The sequence below is a fragment of the Pelecanus crispus genome, chromosome 15 (assembly GCF_030463565.1).
Source record: "Pelecanus crispus isolate bPelCri1 chromosome 15, bPelCri1.pri, whole genome shotgun sequence".
NCBI classification, from domain to species: domain Eukaryota; kingdom Metazoa; phylum Chordata; class Aves; order Pelecaniformes; family Pelecanidae; genus Pelecanus; species Pelecanus crispus.
The window spans coordinates 9,273,638-9,293,491 of NC_134657.1; the positions used below are offsets into that span (position 1 = coordinate 9,273,638).

The 19,854-nt window shown below is 47.9% G+C and overlaps 1 protein-coding gene across 1 annotated transcript in view; it reads left to right on the top strand.

Annotated features, from left to right (window-relative positions):
- PRDM16 (PR/SET domain 16) overlaps positions 1-19,854 on the top strand; it is a 218,926-nt gene that overhangs the window by 163,204 nt on the left and 35,868 nt on the right. The window contains exons 3-4 of the mRNA XM_075721479.1: positions 4,746-4,880; positions 14,374-14,476. Of these exons, the coding sequence (XP_075577594.1) occupies positions 4,746-4,880; positions 14,374-14,476 (238 nt within the window). The remainder of the gene's footprint in view (positions 1-4,745; positions 4,881-14,373; positions 14,477-19,854) is intronic.

Genomic DNA, 19,854 nt, shown 5'->3' on the forward strand with positions numbered 1-19,854 from the left:
GATTTCCACGGGAGCTGTTGCCACGTTCTGCCTAGGTGTGTCCCCCCTCAAGGTGCTGGCTTGGCTGTTCCGCTTCGGTAGCTAATTTGGGGTCAGTAAGGCCAAGCCAAGTACTTTAATCTCAACAACAGTGAACAGCTTTAGTCAGCCTCCGTGTTCCTAGAGGTTCCCTGAGATAAAACAGAAGTTACTGTTATTTTAGCTTGAGTAAACTCAGTGGAGTTTTTCAACCCACGTTAAGAACACTTTTTGGTGTTCGTTTTTTTCTTGCAAAGACCAAACTACCTTAAATTGGCTTCCTGTGGCATTACTGCCGTGTATCGGGCCTTTGCTGTTAGGAGTAGAGCTCGGGGGCCGGGGGGTGAAGAAGAGCATCTAGAAAGTACCAGTTATTGAGAGGGAGTCTGGCTGGGGAAGAGCGGGGGCTTGGCGGGCTCTCCCTTCCCCTCCGAATCACTCAAGTCAATTCAGCACTTCCAGGCGGTGCTTTTAAAAACTTCAGGTCCCTGAATAAATGCAACCAATTTTGAGGGGAGTATCTACAGTAAAAAAAAGCAATGGAACACGCTCCCAAAATCCCTTTGCATGCGATATGTCTTCGAGATTCATATGTGTCTTTAACATTTGACATAAATCGGTGGTTCCTGACCGGGTTTTTCACATCGTCCTTTGCTTTGGCACGAGACCTAACCTTGGTAGCCCTGGTGCATCCTGGCAGATGGAGGGTTAATGGCGAGTGTACAGTTGTACGTGTTCACCGTGCACAGGGAGCTTGTGGTGGCCCCAGAGCTGTAGGCGTTTGTCCTGCTTTCCACGACGGCGTTCCTCCCTGACGTAGCCCTCGGCGCAGCTCAGGCCTCCGCAGCCGCAGGGCGGGCAGGGGACGGGCTCCGGCGCCCGCAGGCCGCTGAGAGCGCGTGGCCCGTGCGGAGCGCCGCGGCTCCTCCTTTGAGCGCGGGCAGCTGGAGAGCCCAGCGCGCCTGGCTGCGGGACGGCGAGCCGTGCTGCTGGGGTCTCGGCTACCTTCAGTAACGCGTTTTAATGATCCGAGACTCATTTGCCTAGGGAGATTCCTCTGTTGCCTTTCTTTTTCCCATCAGAAAAGGGAATACGTTTATTGTGGGAGCACAAGAAGGACATGGACCTGCTGGAGTGGGTCCAGAATAGGGTCACCAAAATGATCCAAGGGCTGGAGCCCCTCTTCTATGAGGCCAGGCTGAGAGTTGGGGTTGTTCAGCCTGGAGAAGAGCAGACTGCAAGGAGACCTTAGTGCGGCCTTCCAGTACTGAAGGCCTACAGGAAAGATGGGGAGAATCTTTTTAACAAGGCCTGTTGTGACAGGACAAGGAATAACAGATTTAACTAAAGAAGAATAGATTTAGACTAGACATGAGAAAGAAATGTTTTACACTGAGGGTGGTGAAGCACTGGCACAGGTTGCCCAGAGGCCGTGGAGGCCCCATCCCTGGCAACATCCCAGGCCAGGTTGGACGGGGCTCTGAGCACCCTGCTCTGGTTAAAGCTGTCCCTGGCACTGCAGGGGCTGGGCTGGGTGGGCTCTGAAGGGCCCTTCCAGCCCAAACCATTCCATGATTCTATGAAGAAATTGGGGCTATGGTTGAGAAGGCAACTGGGAGATGAAGAGAAGAGCCAGGGGGGCTGGGGCAGAGCTGTCTCACCCGTAGCGACGAGAAGCGATGGGATTGCTTGCGACCGACTCGGGGCTCTGGGGACTGGGGAGCGAGCGGGGAGCGCGCCAGGGCTTTGCAAGTGAGGGGGCCCGCTGCCGGCTACAGTGGCGGTGGGAAGGAGGGAGGAGAGGGACTGCACCCGAGGAGCGGGGACCGAGGCTTATCCTGGCAAGGAGACAGGCATTGAGGAGATGAGCGGAGAGGTTTGCAAGCTCGGGAATACGTAGTGGGGCACGACAGGGAAAAGATGCTAGGGGTTGATGGGCAAGGAACCTGGGATTTGGAGAGAAAAATCTGAGTCCTGAAAGTTCAGCCTGCCAGGCAAAATGCTTGGGACTGGGGTTCAGAGGCAGGGCTGGGTAGCTTGGGACTAACTGGGTGGCATGGGGTGAAATGCGTGGAAGTGGGCAAAAGATTTGCGTTTGCTGCCCTGCATCCTCTTGAGTGCCTGAATGCGTGTCCTTTACCCTCTCCTCTGCCACAGAGCCTCTGAGGCTGAAGGGCAGAGAGCCTGAGAGCTGCTGAGGGGACGGGGAGTTGCTGCTGCCGTTGCGCTTGTGCGGCTGCCGGGTTTGCCGTGGTGCATTGTGAAGCCTCCTGCAGCGGTGAGCCACATGCACGACGTGTGAAAACACAAGGAGGGATTGCTGCTGGTAGAGTTTGCTTTAAAAACAAAACGAACAAGACGAAAATGAAACAAATGACTGAGAATAAACTCACACAAACCACGATTTGCTAATACAATTTTAGCAAGATCGCCAGCAGAAAATGTCTTGCAACGCGGGTTTTGTCTTGTGAATTAGGCATTGGTTTGGCTGGGGGAGCTCTCTTTCATTTACTGAACCTAAGCAGATAGATCTGCTCTAGAAATTAACTGGGGCAGTGTGGCAAAGGACGTTGCCCGTGCAACTCCCGTTTTATTTACTCGGCAAGCTGGAATGCAAGGCATGAACAAGGCAGGGTTTCTCTCCAAGAAGAAGGATGATGTTTCGTGGCCAAGACAGTCAGACTAAAAACTAAACTTCATCACTGCTTCTGCCGCTGCGTTCTGAGGAAGTCATCGAAGCCAAACTTGCCAGAAGCAGATGCTAATTGCATGTTCCTCATTATCTTTGTCTGAATGCCCAGCTCGAGACCTGGGAGTCTGATCTGCAGAGCTGCCCCAGCTCCAGGTGGGGCTCTGCTCCAGGTGCTCAACGGGAGCCGTGGCCTGAGAACATAGGAGCACGCTGGAATGCTCCAGGTGCTTAGCGTTCATCTCGCCATCTTATTTCTTGTGCTATAAAATGAGTTTCTTAGGAATCCCTCACAAGTGCGTTACATAAAACGAAAGGAGAGTTTGGGTGCAGGGTGTTGCCGCACGTAGTTTTTGATTAAAATACTGTTGTGCGGTACTCTGGTGCAGCTCGCTGACCTTCTGCGCTTTACCGTTACTGGAGCCAGAGCCTATGCATTTAGCTAAATCTGCCGAAGTCTAATTGGTAAGCAACTGCTAGAGTGTTCCCAAGCAGGGGATTGATGAAACCGAACGCAGCGAGGGTTGTGTCTCTGGCCAGTCCTGTCCCAAACATGTTCTGGGAGAAAATGCAGTATTTTACTGGAGCTTCAGTGCTGCGTTTTGATTAGGAAGGAAGAAGGCAAGTGCTAAGGGTCCATTTTCATGCACGTAGCTTGGCGAACAAGGGTTGGTGCTGGGGGCGAGAGGCCGGGGTACGCTACGGGACCGGTGCGGGGAGGCGGGAGCTGTCTGGGCGATGCTGCGGGCTGGTGCTGGAGGCTGGCGGAGCCGACGCTGGCACGGTCCTGACGCTCCGCAGGTGTTTGGGGCTGCGGAGCGAGAGTCTCGGCCGACAGCGTCGCTCCGCGATGTCTCGGCCTGACCTTACACTTGATTTGTTGCTGTCATCGCCGTGTTTTAATTTTTCCTTTCCTTTGTTCCTACCTTTTCTTTTTTCTCTCTCTTGAAATAGATGGGAAAGTATTATCGTATCCCGTGAGATTTTGAGAGAATTAATTGCTAGTAAAAGCATGTTAAGAGCTTTTGATGACTGAAGTAATTTGCAATGACACAGGGTCTGGTAGGGGTAGAGGGAAATCTAGGTCTAGAGGAAAAAAGGAGTTTCTGTAATAAGGAGGCCCACTTACGAGCAGAATATAGTCTTGCCATACTTAGGACTCAAAGGGCTTTTCCTCGCCCTGTGTAATTTTTAAAACGTCCTGTTTTGAGTGAGTCACAAAAAGGGTCATCACCAACGTTGGTATGGAATGCTGAGCATCTTTTCTGTTTCTGTGTCATGGAACTTACTTTACTGGCTTAAGAAAGAAAAAGTGCTAAGTCTCTTCCTGCTAAAACAGCGGTTTTCTTTATACCACAACCCTTTAATTAACCCTTTTTTTCCACACCTGGACTTTTAAGTATTTGAGGGGTTTTATTTGGAAGGACTCCTCTTTTGCGCACTAGCCAAATTTTGTCTCGCCTTCAACCACACAGATCCTCTAGTGTCAGTGAAGTTCTAGTGTTGTAGTTACATAAATGAAAGCATCATTTGTTATAGCATTTTTTAAAATACAATTTCACGGCACTGTTTTGAAAGTTTACTGAAAAAAGGAATGTAATTTTTTATTTGTAATAAAAAATGATCCTGCATGAAAGGATAAAATAGACAATGTGAAGATGGAGCAGTTTAAGGGCCCTGTCATTAAAATCAGTAGAGTTTGGAGAAGATACCTGCTTTGATTACTTAAGCTGGCGTGGATACTAGAGCCATGTGTTTCTCTCCGTAACGATTGCAATCCTGGGCCTGTTACTCGTGGACGACTCTGACGTATGTCCTCGGAGGCTCTGCGAACCTGGAACTTCAGATTGTGCCTAAGAGCTGATTTTGGTCTTGTCGTATGTCTCTTTATTAATTATATACATCACCCAGCTTTCTCCTTTCTGTTTTGTGTTTGGAATGCTGCACTGCAAAAAAATCTGCCTTTCTTTCGTCCTTCTGTAGCTATCATTTGATATCAGATGACCCATGTATTTCTTCTTCTCCTGTTCTTCTACAGATTGCTGATGACCTGGGAAATGAGAAATTCTGTATTGATGCTAGCCAGAGTGGAGCTGGGAACTGGCTGAAGTACATCCGCGTGGCCTGCTCCTGCGATGAGCAGAATCTAGCCGTGTGTCACGTTAACGACCAGGTAATGACTTCGGCAATTACTGGGTTGCTGTGCTCCCCTCACCACTTCAACAGATGCTGGGGCGGGTTGGCCAGAGGACAGTGTGTAGCGGCAGCGCTGAACGGAAGCGGCCGAGGGATTCACCTGTTCAGCCGCTCTGCTGCGGCGTCCCTGAAATGATCTAAAACCCCTGGACCCGCGTGACCTTCCAGTCCTTGACTCCGTTGGTGGTGGGGAAGATCGTGTGAAACGTTAACACCGGGTGTGAAACACGGGTTATGTTAATGAAACACAGAGAGACACGTGGAAACCAGTGGTGGGTATTTCGTTGCCAGCAGAACTGTAGCAAGTTTATGTTACCGGTTGATAGTGGTGGGTAAAGAGCGCGATTCTGAGCTGTAAACTCGGTTGTTGTTGGTGTTTAAGAGGGGAGTGAGAGCAGGAGATGGTTTGGGAGTCGGCTGAGGAGGAGGAAGAGTAAAAACCTAGCAGGCATGTTGCAGAAATGCTGGTAGAGCAGTCTCTAGGTGGGGGTGTAGGCGAGGGATATTACATTGAATTAATAGGATTTTGATCATGTTAGCTAACGTTTGCAAAGTTCTTTGAAGCTTAAACCCAAAAATTGATTCAAGATGAGCAATCCAAGTTGGAGGTTTCACAAACCTCAAATCGAGTACGATTGAAATGTAAGTTACTGTTTCAGACCTAACTTAAATGAGAAATGCAGTCTTAATGGTATTACCAGTTAGCAAACAGGAGGCATATTTGGATGCACAAAAACATGAGCTGAGGATGGAAAAATACACTTCTGACAAAAACATTTAAAAGTCTGTAGCTGTCAGGGAAGCTAGAGTGAATCCGAAGTAAGCCAGCTCACGTAAAATGAGAAAGCTCAGGGTGTGCCAAAATGTCAGCCCACTTTGTGAACTTAGTTCCTGTTTCAAAATGCTTTTGAATAACTTAACTTTGGATGCAGAAAAAAAAATACAAAATATCACAAATGTTCATGATTTAAGCAATCTAGAAGAGATTGAGGCACAAAGCTCTAAATTTCAGCCTGCTTAGTTAAAATGAGCTGCTGATTGCTTCAGTGCCCACTCACCACTACTCACAAGTGCTCTTACAACAAGGAGCCTTCTAACCAAGAGCCAACATTTATCATCAGCTCCTTGTCTTACACCGTGAGCCGCTCGGCGCTTTCTGTGACACGCACCGGGCTGCTCCCGTGTCTCAGTTTCACGGAATGACAGGATAAATATCTTGGGGGCCGTTACATTTTCCCTCACCTGTTACTTAGGTCTTTTCCTGTCCTTCAATCCGCGCAGAAAATACTGGTTTGCGGGAGTCTGCGACTGACCCTGCTTGCTGGCTGTGCGTCCTACAGCTCATCCGAGCGCAGACCGAGGGATTCCTTTTTGGACTCCCGGAAGATTCGACAGGAGCAGTGCAGCCGCGTGTGCTAGCTAATGCTTCCCAGCACTTTGCACCTAACGATAGCTTTAGCCAGCTAGGTGTGTTCGCTTCCTAACAGCGCAGTTTTACTCAGTGGTCTCGCGGATGACTTTTTCCTAGCATTCATCTTTGCAAAAGGGTGGCGAAGCTGTTGCTGAGAATTTTTACCAGCAGCAGTAGAAAAGCACAAATGTTAAAGGAAGAGAAAAGCCAAATATTTTGAATTTGGATTTCTTAAAAAAAGTCTTTGACTGGGGAAAGAAACCAAGTTCATACAGTGTTTTTTACAGGAATGCACGTTTCTTCTTTTTAAAATGGTGACTTGTGCACTGCTGGCTTTTCCCAGGTTCTTATAAATGCTTAGATTGAAGACTATGTATATATACCAAATGTGCCAGAAACCTGAAGGCTGTATCACATTTTCTTCTCAGCCCAGGCCGCCGCATGTCCTTCTGTCCTTGTCCCTCATCTGGAGATTTTTGGTTGTGCATATTTTTAGCGCATGCAGCGATCTGATTGGAAGGAACAGCTGTTTGTCATACACACTCATCTTCTTTATTTTTTCTCTGTAATGACCACTCTTTTATGACTAATTAATAAATACGTTTACTAAAATCACGTAAAAGGGGGTGGGTAGCAAGGAAACGCTTCTTCAGGAGGAAGAAAATAAAAAGGTGCAGAATCCGATGAAACAGTAGCAAAGCAAAATGTTTTCTCCCCCTCAGCCTTCTTTCCCGAAGGATTGAAGAGTCTGAGGTCAGGCCAGCTGGTGGGAATGAAAAAATCCAGTGTAGAAAGCAGCAGATGATGGTGATTGATAACTAGAGGCACTGGACGCTTTGGGGGAGGAGTAAAGTCAGAGTAAGGATATACTATTTCCTAAGCTATTGATCGTGACAGCTTATGGACTCCTTTGAACGGCGGCAGTATTTAGAGCAATCAGCAACACATTAAAATCCTTGTGGATATTTGAATTATTATTTATAGAGGAGACAATTGAACCATGTTTGTTCTGGAATTTCCTATTCGTTCCAAGTTTTCTCTCACACCACTGCTACACAAAACCCAGTCTCACTCTTCTCTCCTGAAGAGATTCTGGAGTTAGTCGGTGTTGCTTCCTTTAGTGAAACTGGTAGTAATTCTGCTGGGTTGTGAAGCTTCAAAGCGTAAAGGTGGCTGGGAGTGCATTTGGTCGTCACGAAAACTAAGAGAGTAAGATGCAAATATAAATAGAAAAGAAGAATGTCAAACAGTCCGTAAGCGTGTATGTCTGCGAGCTGATATGTGCTTTCATCAGACTCCGTGAATTCATAATCCGCAAGTAGCCAAGGTGCCTTTTGGATACAGCCCCCTGTATTTGAACTCTCAGACACTCAAAATAAGATCACTAGATGGCAAAATCAAGTTCTTCATCCCGGTCCTAAGAAACACCAGACTACTAAATACCAAGCAGAAGTGGCGTACATTTTCAGATACTGTACTTGCACCTAGGTGGAGGGTGCAAAATGTTTTTACACTCTGTAACTTCTCATTTAGCTGACGTCAGTGTGAGATCCATGCTGATAAAAAGGGGATGTGGGGGGGGTGTCGCAGATTGTCTTCTGCGGATGTCTCCGAGCGCGAGCAATGCCGCTCGTGCGACTGCTTCACTGCAGTCGAGGGCATCCAGCTGGATTCCTCGCAGAGGCGTGTGTTTCTGGCTGGGGCCATTGTGGGCTTCAAACACGAATCCCCTCATTTTCCCGTGGGATACATTTGGAAAACTAAACTTGTGTCAACTTCCAGCTTGCTTTCCTGCGCACGGCCCCCAGCACCGTTCGTTCAAGGGGAGATTCTGCTGGGTGCTGGCGCTCTGAGCGTCCTGCGGGCGAGAAAGCCGCGATCTCAGAAAGCAGAGAGGTCGTGGGCCCTTCCGAGAGTGACTCCTAAAGCCGGAAACGTGTTATAAATTTTCAGAGTGACTAAGCATTGCTGATTTCTACCTAGTGCTGTCTCCTAACGCTGCTGGTTTTAACTTTATTTAGTTTCACATTGCTAGCAGGGTGCATTTTTTTCTTCCCATAACAGGGACTCAAAAAACAGGGAGAAAGGCTTTATCGTTCCTGTTCGGTAGGCACGCCAAGATCTGGGGTTTGTTTCTAAGAACATAAAGAAAAGCAAAGCTTTTGCAATAAAGATTGCCCACAGAATAACTAAGCAGCATTGTGCTGATAAGAGCCAGGAGAAGCTTTTAATCAAACCCATTTGCTTTTCAGGAAAAAAATAAACATGTATACATGGGGAGATGGGCCTTTGCCACCCCCCGTTGTTCTTTACACTCCTGTAACTTGGGAAAATTCCCAGGAACGTACAGAGAATTTTCCTGGATTTTTAGTGAAGTAATTGACAGCAGAATCCGGACCTCTGAATGTGTTTGGGGTTTTTTTTTCCCAATTTACCGATTAAAATGCTGCTATTTAGAAAGAGATTAGTTGAGACATTTCATTAACTGTTTTTCAATTGTGAAACCAATTTTGAAATGTAAAATAATGTTAGCCAGTTTTCTTTATATTTATTCTTAACTTGATAGGCATTTGGAAACAATAGAAGATCCTCGATTGACTGAGATAATTTTGTTTCTGAAGGAGGACTGAAAAAGAATGGTAAAAAAATGGTATGATTTGCTAACTGCAGCTGGAAAGTAATATGTGACTTCTGTTTTATTTTTTCACATGGCTACTGCTGCCTTCATGGGGCAAATGCTTCAGCAGTTTAGCTGTTCTTATTCAGGAGACTGTAATATTAAACAGGGTATAGGTAATAAATATAATAGCCACGAGCTCGCTTTCAGGATGATAGCTGCTGCTGTTGTTTGTGTTACACATATTGGGAAAAAGGAGGACTAACAGGAGCTACAGTAAAGGAGAAAATCGGGCCTCTGTTCAGTAAGCCAGTCTTCTCTGTGTGTGCATAATAGAGATATTTTCTGTGTATTTTACATGCATATTTGGTGACTCTGCTCAGGATTCCTAGGTATGTAATACAATGGCTTAAAAAGAGGAAACAAAAAGCAGTGTGGCTTAGCTGAAACAAAGGGAAGGCGCTTCCAAGGGAGGAAAACATCTGAACAAAAGCAAAATGTGCGGCCCCGTTCTGGCCAGAAATACACGAGGCCAAACTTTTACGTGTTCGCTCCTCCTTGAGCCAGCCAGACATGGATATAGGTCTGATAGTCGTCTTAGACGGACAGTAGGTAGAAATATTTGCCTTGTTATTTCATGGGATTTCTAGTACAGTTAACTATTTGCAAGACAAGAACGTCAAGCGAGCGCTTTTTGGCTCATTTTGAATTGTCTTTGTCCATCACTTCGGCCGCACACGGATGCAATTAGTGGGTGTGTTTTTTGATCTTTAGGTAAACACTGCAGCTGTTTTCTCAGTTCTCTAATGCTCTTTTTTTCCTAAAGTACAAACGTGTAGCCGCAATGAAGCAAAGATAAATAGTAGACGTAACTCATACAGCAGGTAAACAGTGCTGTTTCTTATGAAAGATACCTAAATAATGAGGTAACGCTCGGGCGTGCTTTTCCCACTCGACACGTTTCATCTCCGTCTATTGCCTCGGTATTGGAAACACACAATTAGCGCGTTGTTTCTGAGCTGCCTCTGTCTCGAGAACGCTTTTTCTCGGAGAAGAGATGTACAGCTTTGATTACTTTGTGCTCCGCTCCGAGCGAGATCAGCCTCAGAATGTGGTTGTGTGTTGCGGGTCTGCATTATCGATACTTTCAGTAATTGGACCAAATTGCTTGGTTATATGCTGCGAAACGCTGCAGCCGGAGCCAGCTTGCTATTACACCCCGTTTACATCCACAGCAGCAGTTACAGAGCAGATCTGTGTATCAAGCCCAGACTGGAAAAGGATTCCTCTGGGTTTTTTTCACTTTCCTTTTTTTCCTTCTTTCTTTAGTGCCCCGTGCCTAGAATAATTTTGATAAAAATCAAGAAATGTAGCATTTTCAATCGTCTGCGAAAGCACTGCCCAAACCCTAGTTATCTTGTTAACTGTTGTGTGTCAAATAAAGCTGACTGGTAATTAGGAGAGGCGCCCTTTTGTTCTGAGAAATAAGAAATGATAACGTGTGGAATTTTTATACAAACGATGAACGTAAATGATTTATGAATGTGCGCGTTCTGATGGATTAGTAAATCTGATCTTTTTCGGTGCACAACAAATAAAAAGGGAAAGGAAACACAGCAGTAGTTTTAATTAATTCAGACCATCAGTAGCATGATTGCAAGATGAAGTTAATTATTATAATGAAATGTTTGATGAAATTAATGTGACTCCAGCAGAATCCAACTTTTCTCTAATCATTAATGAAGCTTGTACGGTATTTCTTGAAGGGCTGCAACAGACGTGTTTTTATTATGTGCAAGGAGCTACTTTGTTCTGAGAACGAACAGGAGAGGTCCAGGCTGTGTGATAGTGGCAACGTTAGCCGTTGAGTAGCGTCATTCTGAAGGATTTTTCGAACGTAAAATCTGTGAATGTCTCTATGAACTAGGTGTACCTTTTAGACTGTGGTTTGTATTCTAGTGCTGATCTGGTTTTGGGTTACTAGCCGAAAGAGGAAGGTCTGCTAATAGCTATTTTGGGTGCTTTTCTTTTTTCTCTCAGCTAGCTGCAAGTCATGGCACATTTTGAGTTGTTTTGTCGAGTGCAGCCCTGAGCTCTGTGCTTGCTCCTAGTCTGTTGTTTTTCAGGCAGGTTTGCCACTCAGCTCAGTGCGGTTTGGTCCTGGGAAAGGCTTTTCTCGTCGAACGAGCAGGCAGGAAAGAGAGTTGAAGTGCAAACGAAAAAAATAATGACAGAAAGGAGAGACTTGTACCACTTGTATTTTGCAGTGGAATCCGTAGAAATTAACTGTCCGATCCGCGTGAAACAGTTAAGTGCAGTCTCTCAGAAATACGTTCACCTCCTTACGTCTGTACCTAAGCACGCATCTTGCTGTCCCGTTCCGCAGCGCGCGGGATTTTTCAGCTGAGGATCTCAAAGCACCACGCAGCGCGATGCTCGGATCCTTCCAGCTGCACGAGTCGACCGTGTGTCGGCTGGGTGACACACGGGGGAGGATGGATGTATCTCCCGTGGAAGAATTGGTTGCGAACCGGTGGAAAACGGTGATGAAAATTGCGCTAAGGGTTCTGGCAAGCGCGGGGACGGGTTTCTGCGCAGTTTGGGGCATCTTGTAAATCACAAGCAGTTCTGTTTCTTCCTTTTCCTAAGCGTTTGGTTCTGTGGCCGTGTCACTGCTGCCGGTTTGGAACTCTCAGTAAGGGATTGCACAGCCTTTTCGGCCGGGCAATATTAGCGCTTGCGGACCAGATGTTCGCGTTTCCGTGAGTTTGCAGGTGAAGTTGCGGGGAGCGTTACAGCGTGCGTGCTCAGGCGGGGCTGGACGGGAGGCAAGTGGGGCCACGGAACGCGTGGCGCCGGTCTCTGTGCCAGGAGGGTTTCCAAGGCCGCCCCGCAGCGCGCAGGGGCCGCGCTGCCCTGGCTTCGTCCCGGCGCGTGGCCCCGCGGGCGCTGCCTGAGGGCCGCGGCGGGAGCGGCCCCAGCCCGGGCGGGGCAGGGCTCCGGCAGGACGGGCCGCGGGGGCGGCCGGGCGGCGCAGGGGGTGCCCCGGGCGGCCGGGACCGGGGTGCCTCGGGCGGCCGGGAGGGAGCGGGGCCGGGAGCGGGGCCGGGTCGGGAGGGAGCGGGGCCGGGAGCGGGGCCGGGAGGGAGCGGGAGCGGGAGCGGGGCCGGGAAGGAGCGGGGCCGGGAGCGGGGCCGGGAAGGAGCGGGAGCGGGAGCGGGAGCGGGAGCGGGGCCGGGAGCGGGGCCGGGAGGGAGCGGGAGCGGGGCCGGGAGGGAGCGGGAGCGGGGCCGGGCCGGGCCGGACCCCGCGGGCGCTGCGGGCGCGGCGCCTCAGGCGGGCGGAGCCTGCCCCCTGCTGGGGCGGGCGGGGGCCGCGCCGCGCTCCCGGGGCCGGGCCGGGCTCTGGCCGCGACGGCCCCGCTCCCGCTCCCGACCCCGCTCCCGCTCCCGCTCCCTCCCGACTCCGCTCCCGCTCCCGGCCCCGCTCCCGCTCCCGGCCCTGCTCCCGGCCCCGCTCCCGGCCCCGCCGCCTTCTGCGCAGCTGCCCGGGCCGCCCGCAGGTTGTGCGGGGTCTCGCCCGGGGAAGGGCGCGGGTCCCGCCGGCCGCCGTCGGGGAAGCCCCGGCCCTTCGCTGCCGCCGCGGGCGCTGGAGCAGCCTGGAGCCCGGGACGGGCCCCGCGGCGAGGGGCACTTTGGGCGTTCGGCGGCAGCGCGGGTCGCGATCTGCGGGCAGCTCCCCGCGCTCAGCCTGGAGGAGAAGCTCAGAGCAGCGCCCGAAGCCCCCCGCGCCCCGCACGCCGCTCCGGGAGCGACGCGGCCTGGCCGCGCCAACGTTGGCACCTTCGGCTCTCGGACGGAGCCGCCCGGGCGCCCGCTGCTCCCGCCGCGCTCGGGGGCACGCGTCTTGCGAGGCCTCGCGCTTCCGTGCGCCGGGATGAAGGATGCTCCGGGACGACGACCGCACCGTAGTGACGCCACTGACGCAGCCCGTGCGGGCACTTGAGAGTCCTGTGCCTCCGTTCCCCGCGGATTGGCAGAGCCTGAGCGGCAGCTCCTTTAGGGAATCATTCTGGGTAAATGGTAGTTGATAGCCTGAAAAAGAGTTTTCATGCATTGCTACTAAAGGCAGTGCTAATAAAACTTTGCAGGTAATAACTCTTATCTGTTGAATTCTCACGGTATTATTGTTAGGACTCTCAAAATTTGGAAAACGTGGAAGATGCTGAGCCTCTTGGATTTCACCTAGTTCTGATCCCCTTCTTTGTCGGTCACGCAAACACCCGTCCCGCTCTTGATTTCCTTCTGCTGCTGCTTTGTGTGGTTTTCCATGCGGGGCTTCCCCTGAGACGCCCTCCCCGCTGGAGCTGCTGAGCTCGGCCCAGAACCGCCCCAGCCGCCGCGGTGTGCGGTACCCGTGAGCAGCCTGCGAACGTGGATGCGATTCCCTTAGCAGGGAACCAGCGAGCTCTCTGCCCGCGGATAAGCCACCGTCGGCACACTCTTCCTCCCCATGAACCCTGCCGTTTTGTCAGAGGGAATGAGGCTGCTGCTGGGGTCTGCTGCCGTGGGTTCTGTTTGGTTTGGGGGTAGAACGGTAACGATGGGCGTGCGGTGTGTGTGAAAACGTACGCTAATGTGTCGAAGCCTTGCAACGTTGCACTTGGTTGCACCTTGGGTAAAGGGGATCGCTTTCTCGTTGTAATATTTTCTAGGAAATGCATCCTTGGAGTGGAGAAGTCCATTTTGGTTCAGGAAACCTGTGTCAGGCCTAGGTATCCTTTAAATCACAGCGGCGTGAGTGGGGTGTACGGCTGGTATGTGGTCTCTGCCCCGTCTGAAGTCTGTTTCTATTTCTGGGTTTGTTCTCCGGCGTAACGACACAGGTACGGTAGGTGAACAGTGCTGTACTCGGTGCAAGGTCCAGGTTCTGTGGTTAGACAGGAGCTCTGAATGGGGACAGGCTGCTCGCCCGGAATGGCTCAGATCTTGTCTTTACGGCTCAGTTCCTCAGGCTCTAGGTGAGAGTAATCTACGATGTAATTCCATGAAGATACGCTAATTCAGATCTCTAATTATCAGGCCAATTTCAGCTTAGAGAAGCAGAGACTTAAATGCGTCAATTCCATCGGTTTAGTCTTCCTTTGCTATAACAAATACGCTGAGCTTATAGGAGGTAGGGAAAACAATGGGAAGATTTTGTGTAATTTGAACAAGCGAGGCTGTTACCGTAAACACTGCTTTATTGTCCAAGCCGCGTGAAACGCTGACACACATAGAGGAAAACAAAGGCAGGAAAAAAGAGCTTTCGGTAGCAGTTATCACACAAACCAAGTGACAGCCTCCCCTATTAGCTGGGATAATTTGAGTTATTGGTTAAAATGTAAAATGCAAGTCTTTGCATATTTAACGTGTCTCTCAATTTTTTGTTTCTGATTCCCAGATCTATTATAAAGTTATTAAAGAAATTGAGCCAGGAGAAGAGCTCTTGGTGTATTTGAAGGAAGGTGGTTATTCACTTGGGAACATGGCGCCCAGCATGGAAGGTAAGGCCTCCTTTTGCTAGATAGGACCTTTTTGCACCTCTCCCCAGCAAACTAGGAATGTTGAGAACCTCAGTTAGTGCTGAACTGGGACCAAAACCTGATCCCGTACCTGCCCCTTCTGTAACTGTTAATATTTTATGCTTATTTTCACTCTTTCTCTGGTGAGAGTAGCTGTCTTAGTCAACGATAGCAAGCAAGTTTTTATTAACCTCAAGGCATGCAACAGATGAATTTGCTGCTTCTCTTTGAGGAACGTTGTGGAACGTTTTGAATGTGTTTGGAGGTGCCGTTTTAATTCCCAGGGTCACTGTGTTTCTTTGGGTGTAATAAAAATGGGCCAAACCATTGCAAGGCTTGCAAAACACTGGTCTTTTGAGCTTTAGATTACACAGAAAAGGGGGATCCAGGCAGAGAATGGAAGAGTCGTTGCTAGAATTGCTATTGATAGAATGTAGATATACCTCTGAAACCCTGAAATGACGCAAGGAAGGCCAAGAGAGTGATTATTTTTAAGAGAAGGTCACGTTCTTATTATGGCAATGTCTCTCCTGCCTTGCAGCGGGTCGGTATTGCGGGACAAGGCGCATAGCTCAGATAGGCTCGCAGAGGGAGATGTGTCCTTACCTGCGCATCGCACGTGGAGCAACCTGAAAGACTAAGCCTTATCCACTTCTTTGTATATTAGCGTAACCATTTTCCTCTAAATATTCTGCTGTTAATTACTGAAGCTCAATCATCAGACAGGCTATCTAAAAGACCGTGATGCTTTCCAGGTCAAGGGACTGTTTTCTAGTAAGCTGGGGCAAGGAGCAGTGTGCCAAGATTTTGGGATTCTCTTCCTACACCAGAACGGTGTTGTGTGAAGTTCAAGAGGACGTGTAGGGAGGGATGGGAAAAGAGAAAGAAAAGAGAAGACTGCGAGTCCTTCTTCCTTTTTCATGGTGTGCGAAGGTGGCTATAAAGTACTTACCTTTTTAATAAGAAGCAGCATGGAGCTTTCTGCTTATCGTTCTGTTAGACTGCTGAAAGCTTTGGGTTCAGTTTTAATTTCACAAAGAACAGAAACGCTTGGCACCGCAGAGTAAGAATAGCCAGAATTCCTACAGTGAGATTGCAAATCTAATTCAGGGGTTTGGGAAGGAAGCGCAGACGGAGCTGGCGCGCTGAAGAGGCTGTTGCGAGGCAGGTGGGAGGCGGCGTTCCCCGGGGACAGGTTGCTGCTCACCTGCTCTTTGCCGGGTCCTTGCATGCTTCTCTGTAGTAGCTGTTGCTGGCTCTTGTCAGCGACAGGAGAGCAGGTTAGCAGGACACGTGGCCTGAAATATTCTGGCAATCTGAGAGTGTCACCAGGATTTTTTTTTTTCTTTGTTAAAGTGTTTTTCTCAACATTCATCCGAGACTCTGACTCACGTTTGGTGTCCCACGCCTTTCACCGCAAGTGACGGAGCCTGTCGGTGCAAACGCTCTGTGCGGTGGAAGCGATCTCTTAGGAAATCTAGGAAAGATGTGCTACGCCATTCCCCCAAAATATTATAAAACCAAGGCAACAGCACAGACGTATCTAGAGTAATGAAAACTTGTGCAGATTCTCATTTTACAATGGCTGTTTGCAAGTCCAAATCTTTTCCTGAGATGAGTACAAAACCCTGTCAGAACAGAGCGTTGCAGAAACCTGGCCTCATGTGGAGTACATCGTGATCCTGAAATGAAAGGAAAATCAGGCTGGACTTGCAAAGTTCTGCTCTGTTTTGTAGGGTTCTCGGTTTCCTTGACATTGGGTGACAGTGAAAAGTTAGAGAACAACGTCAAAGGTACATGAATTTTCTCAAGTGAAGAGATTATTAGGACACATTACTTACATCTTTTTCTGTTCATTCATTGAATGTAGAGCCTGTGGCAAGCTTCGCATTATTATTTGATGACTAATTGCTATAAATATATTCTCATCTACCAGTCTTTTTTAAGCTATTAGTTGGAAATACTGTTCTACATAACTAATGGCTGAAATCTGAGTTCTCTTACCTGGACATCCTACAATACATTTCTTTTCTTTTACCTGTATACGAATATAATTTTCAAGGTTCAGATTTGCACTGAAACTCTTTGAGAGTGTACACGCGATACGCAGTTTGCAGTACGGCTGAAGAAACGGGTGGTTTGAGGATTAGTGCAGCTGAAAGCTCTCTTGCTGAAGGTCCATGGGTGCAGTGAATGAAAGTGGTGGTAGCTGCTTTCTCACTGAGATGTCAGGTTCGGGATTATTTTTTCAGTGTTCTCCCCCCCCAAAAAAGGTGATAATTTTCTTGAGACCAACACACAGAGATGAGTAATTTCTGTACTCACACTGATGGAGTAACACATACCCTTTTTTTTGTGATGTCAGGAAGAAATCAGAAAGGAAACTCACCGCTGGTTTGCATTTCTGTTTCTAATAGGCTTTTATTTGAACGAGCAAAAAGTGCTCCTTGTTTTCCATCTTTGTCATTATGTAACATTTATCTGTATCTTCCTGCTAATGTCTAGGGCTTTTGCCACATAATTGCTGTCAAATTATAATAGGCCAACATTAAATATTTGACTCCTTAATACTTTTTACTTTCAGTAATGTTATCTTCCTGCTGCCTCGCACCCCCATTTCGATTCTGAATTAACAAGAAAGAAAATGCAAAATTGTTCCACACAAAGATAATTATCATAAAAATCTTTTATCCAAACCCCAGCCAAACACAGCAGACCCCTTATCACTGCAGGAATTTTGAGTAGGGCACTTGAACTCCTTTGAGATTCAAGTCTGGTAGATTAGCATGTAGATGCCACATAATTGTGTTCCCCTCGGTTTCTCTGAAAGCTATTAGGCACTGATTTATTTTTCTGCTACATTCCTGCTTTGTCCTGAGCGTTACTGATGGAACTTAAGATAGACACATATAACCATAGACTTGACAAACAAGACATAGAGAGCAGGCAGCAATTTTTTTGTAGTTGGATTTTTCTTTCCTTTTTATCCCCTTCTCCCTGTAAGGTACTGAAGTAGTAACCTTTTCTGAAGGGTGGCATTTTCATTTGCGGTGCTTAAAGAAAGAAGAAAACTTTAATGAGAACTTGTTTTGAAGGGCAGTATTTTTATTTTTGGTGCTTAAAGAAGGGGGAAAAAAAACAAAACCTTCAATGAATCTGAAGCCTACAGACTGGTTGTCTGATATAAAGACACAAAATAGATACCAGGTCTTCTCAGGGCGGTCCCGAGGCTCCTTTGTTACTTAGGTTTCATTTTTGCAGGGAGATGGTCTGGCCCTTAGACTACAGGTCAGTTCCTTTCCCTGCAGCGGTATTTATTGAGAAGTCTGATCCCTAGTCTTCTGAAGTTCAGAAATGGGAATGCCGGAGGAATGGGTGTTGGATACTGATACAGTACAATCAGCTGCTCTACCAGCCAGTCAGTTCTTCCTCTGTTCAACCTGCCTGAGCATCAAAATAATATTTGCAACCAGTGGCAATGTCTCTAACATGTGACTACAAGGCTTTTGATCGTATTTTTGTCAGTTCTCTAATTCTTCTTTTCAATAAAAATTTCTTTTTCCAAACCCAAATATTCTGAAGCGCATGCATTTCTTTTCTTATCGTCCATCTTTTCTACCTGTGAAAAAGCTGTTGCGTTTGATGATAGGAGTGGTGTTGTTACTGCAGCACAAGTGTGTACAAAATAGACAGTTTTTATTTTTCAGTTTAGTGACGTGCAAAGGCTAGGTCTGTAAAATCTGTGTAGCTCTAAAGGTATGCAAATGCGAAAGCAAAAAATGCACGTCTCGGCTGCGCTGTCTTGTTTCTTACATTTCTTAATAAAAGTCTGATGGGGCAGCTCCTCAGCTTGCGTAAACGTAAGCCAGCATCTGCCGGCTGAGGAGCACGTTATACTGTGCGTGATTTGTCAAGATCTGTAATTCCGCGGACAAAGGACAAGGAGAATTAGGACCAAAATCTCTTCTCTAACAGTTATTACTGAGGCTATTAATGTATTTCATCTGTCTGTCTGTCTGCCTACTCTGTATTCTCATAGAAAGGACAAAAATAATGTTATTCTCGTTGGTACCAACAGGTAGTGCTGTATCAGGTTGTGTACTGTGGGAGGGGGTGCTTGCGAGTTGTCCGTCTTTAGCCAGGTATATAATAAATTATTGTCCATGGCTAGTTTTCCAAACTCGAAGTGGATTTCTGGTTTCTAGAGGATAGTTTAGGTGAAATAAGATACAATTAATCACGTAAATCTCAAACCAAAGTAGGAGGAATTTGGTATGGATTTGCAGAAGGTGTTTTGATGCATTTGCTTTGAAGTCAAACAAAGAAAAAAAAAAAAATCTGTTTCTTCCATGCCAAGTTTTCAGGTCTGGGGAATTGCCAGTTTGAGTTTGAGAGATGCCGGGAGTTTGGTAGGAGCTTCGTAGGAGGTGAAGCTACCTGGGAGTTCCCAAGCCAGAGGGCTCTCGGTCACTTCTACAAAAAAGCCTTCTCGCGTTGAGCCGACGCTGTGTTTACAAAAGAGCAAAGAGGGGAAACGTTTGATTTGCGGGGTGAGTTCTGAGGTAGGCGAACACCTTGCCAGAGCAGTTCCGCGTTATCTGGAGTTGCTGAGGGATTTATCCTGTTACTCCACAGTTCAGTGGGCTGCATGAGTCAAATGAACTGCTATCCCACGTACGTCTCCAAGAGTCAAACCCAGAACAAAAGTAAGGTCATGTTTATTAGTGCCAGTGACACTTTTGAGTACAGCTTGACGTCCGAGGCTATGAAAGCTGAACGTTGTAGCAGATAAACGCTTGTTTCAGTGTGCGTGAGAGCTAACGTGAATTCATCAGTGATGAGGAGAGACGGCGTGACGAGATTATTGCCTCAGCCCATGCGGTGCATGCGTTCGGGACACTTGCTGCTGTCAGGCTTGTCTCTTCTCACCTGAGTTGTGGATGGGTGGAGAGCGAAAAGGTACAACACACCTAATCGCAGCCCTCGCCCCCCTCGCTTGCTGCTGTCATGCTAAGAATGTTTTCGGATCGTAAACATGTGTAGATGAAATCTTAAATTTTGCTAGGTAATATTGTATGTCATGCTGCTGTTACAAGTAAAATACCATGATACTACAATTCTTCCCCCCCCCCCCCCCCCCCAAGAAGTATTTTGGATTATTTTAATGGTAGGTTATACACGGTCTCTCGATACCACTAGGTAGATTTTTATATCCTGATTTCCAGGTTTTCCTCCCCAGGGACATAAAACGCATGAGATACATATTGGTGCTGTTCTACAAAATGCTGGTAAACAGCATTTCTCTAAGGAGTAGAGCAGGGCCTGATCCACTTCGTTGTGAGGCTGCTGATGATAGCAAT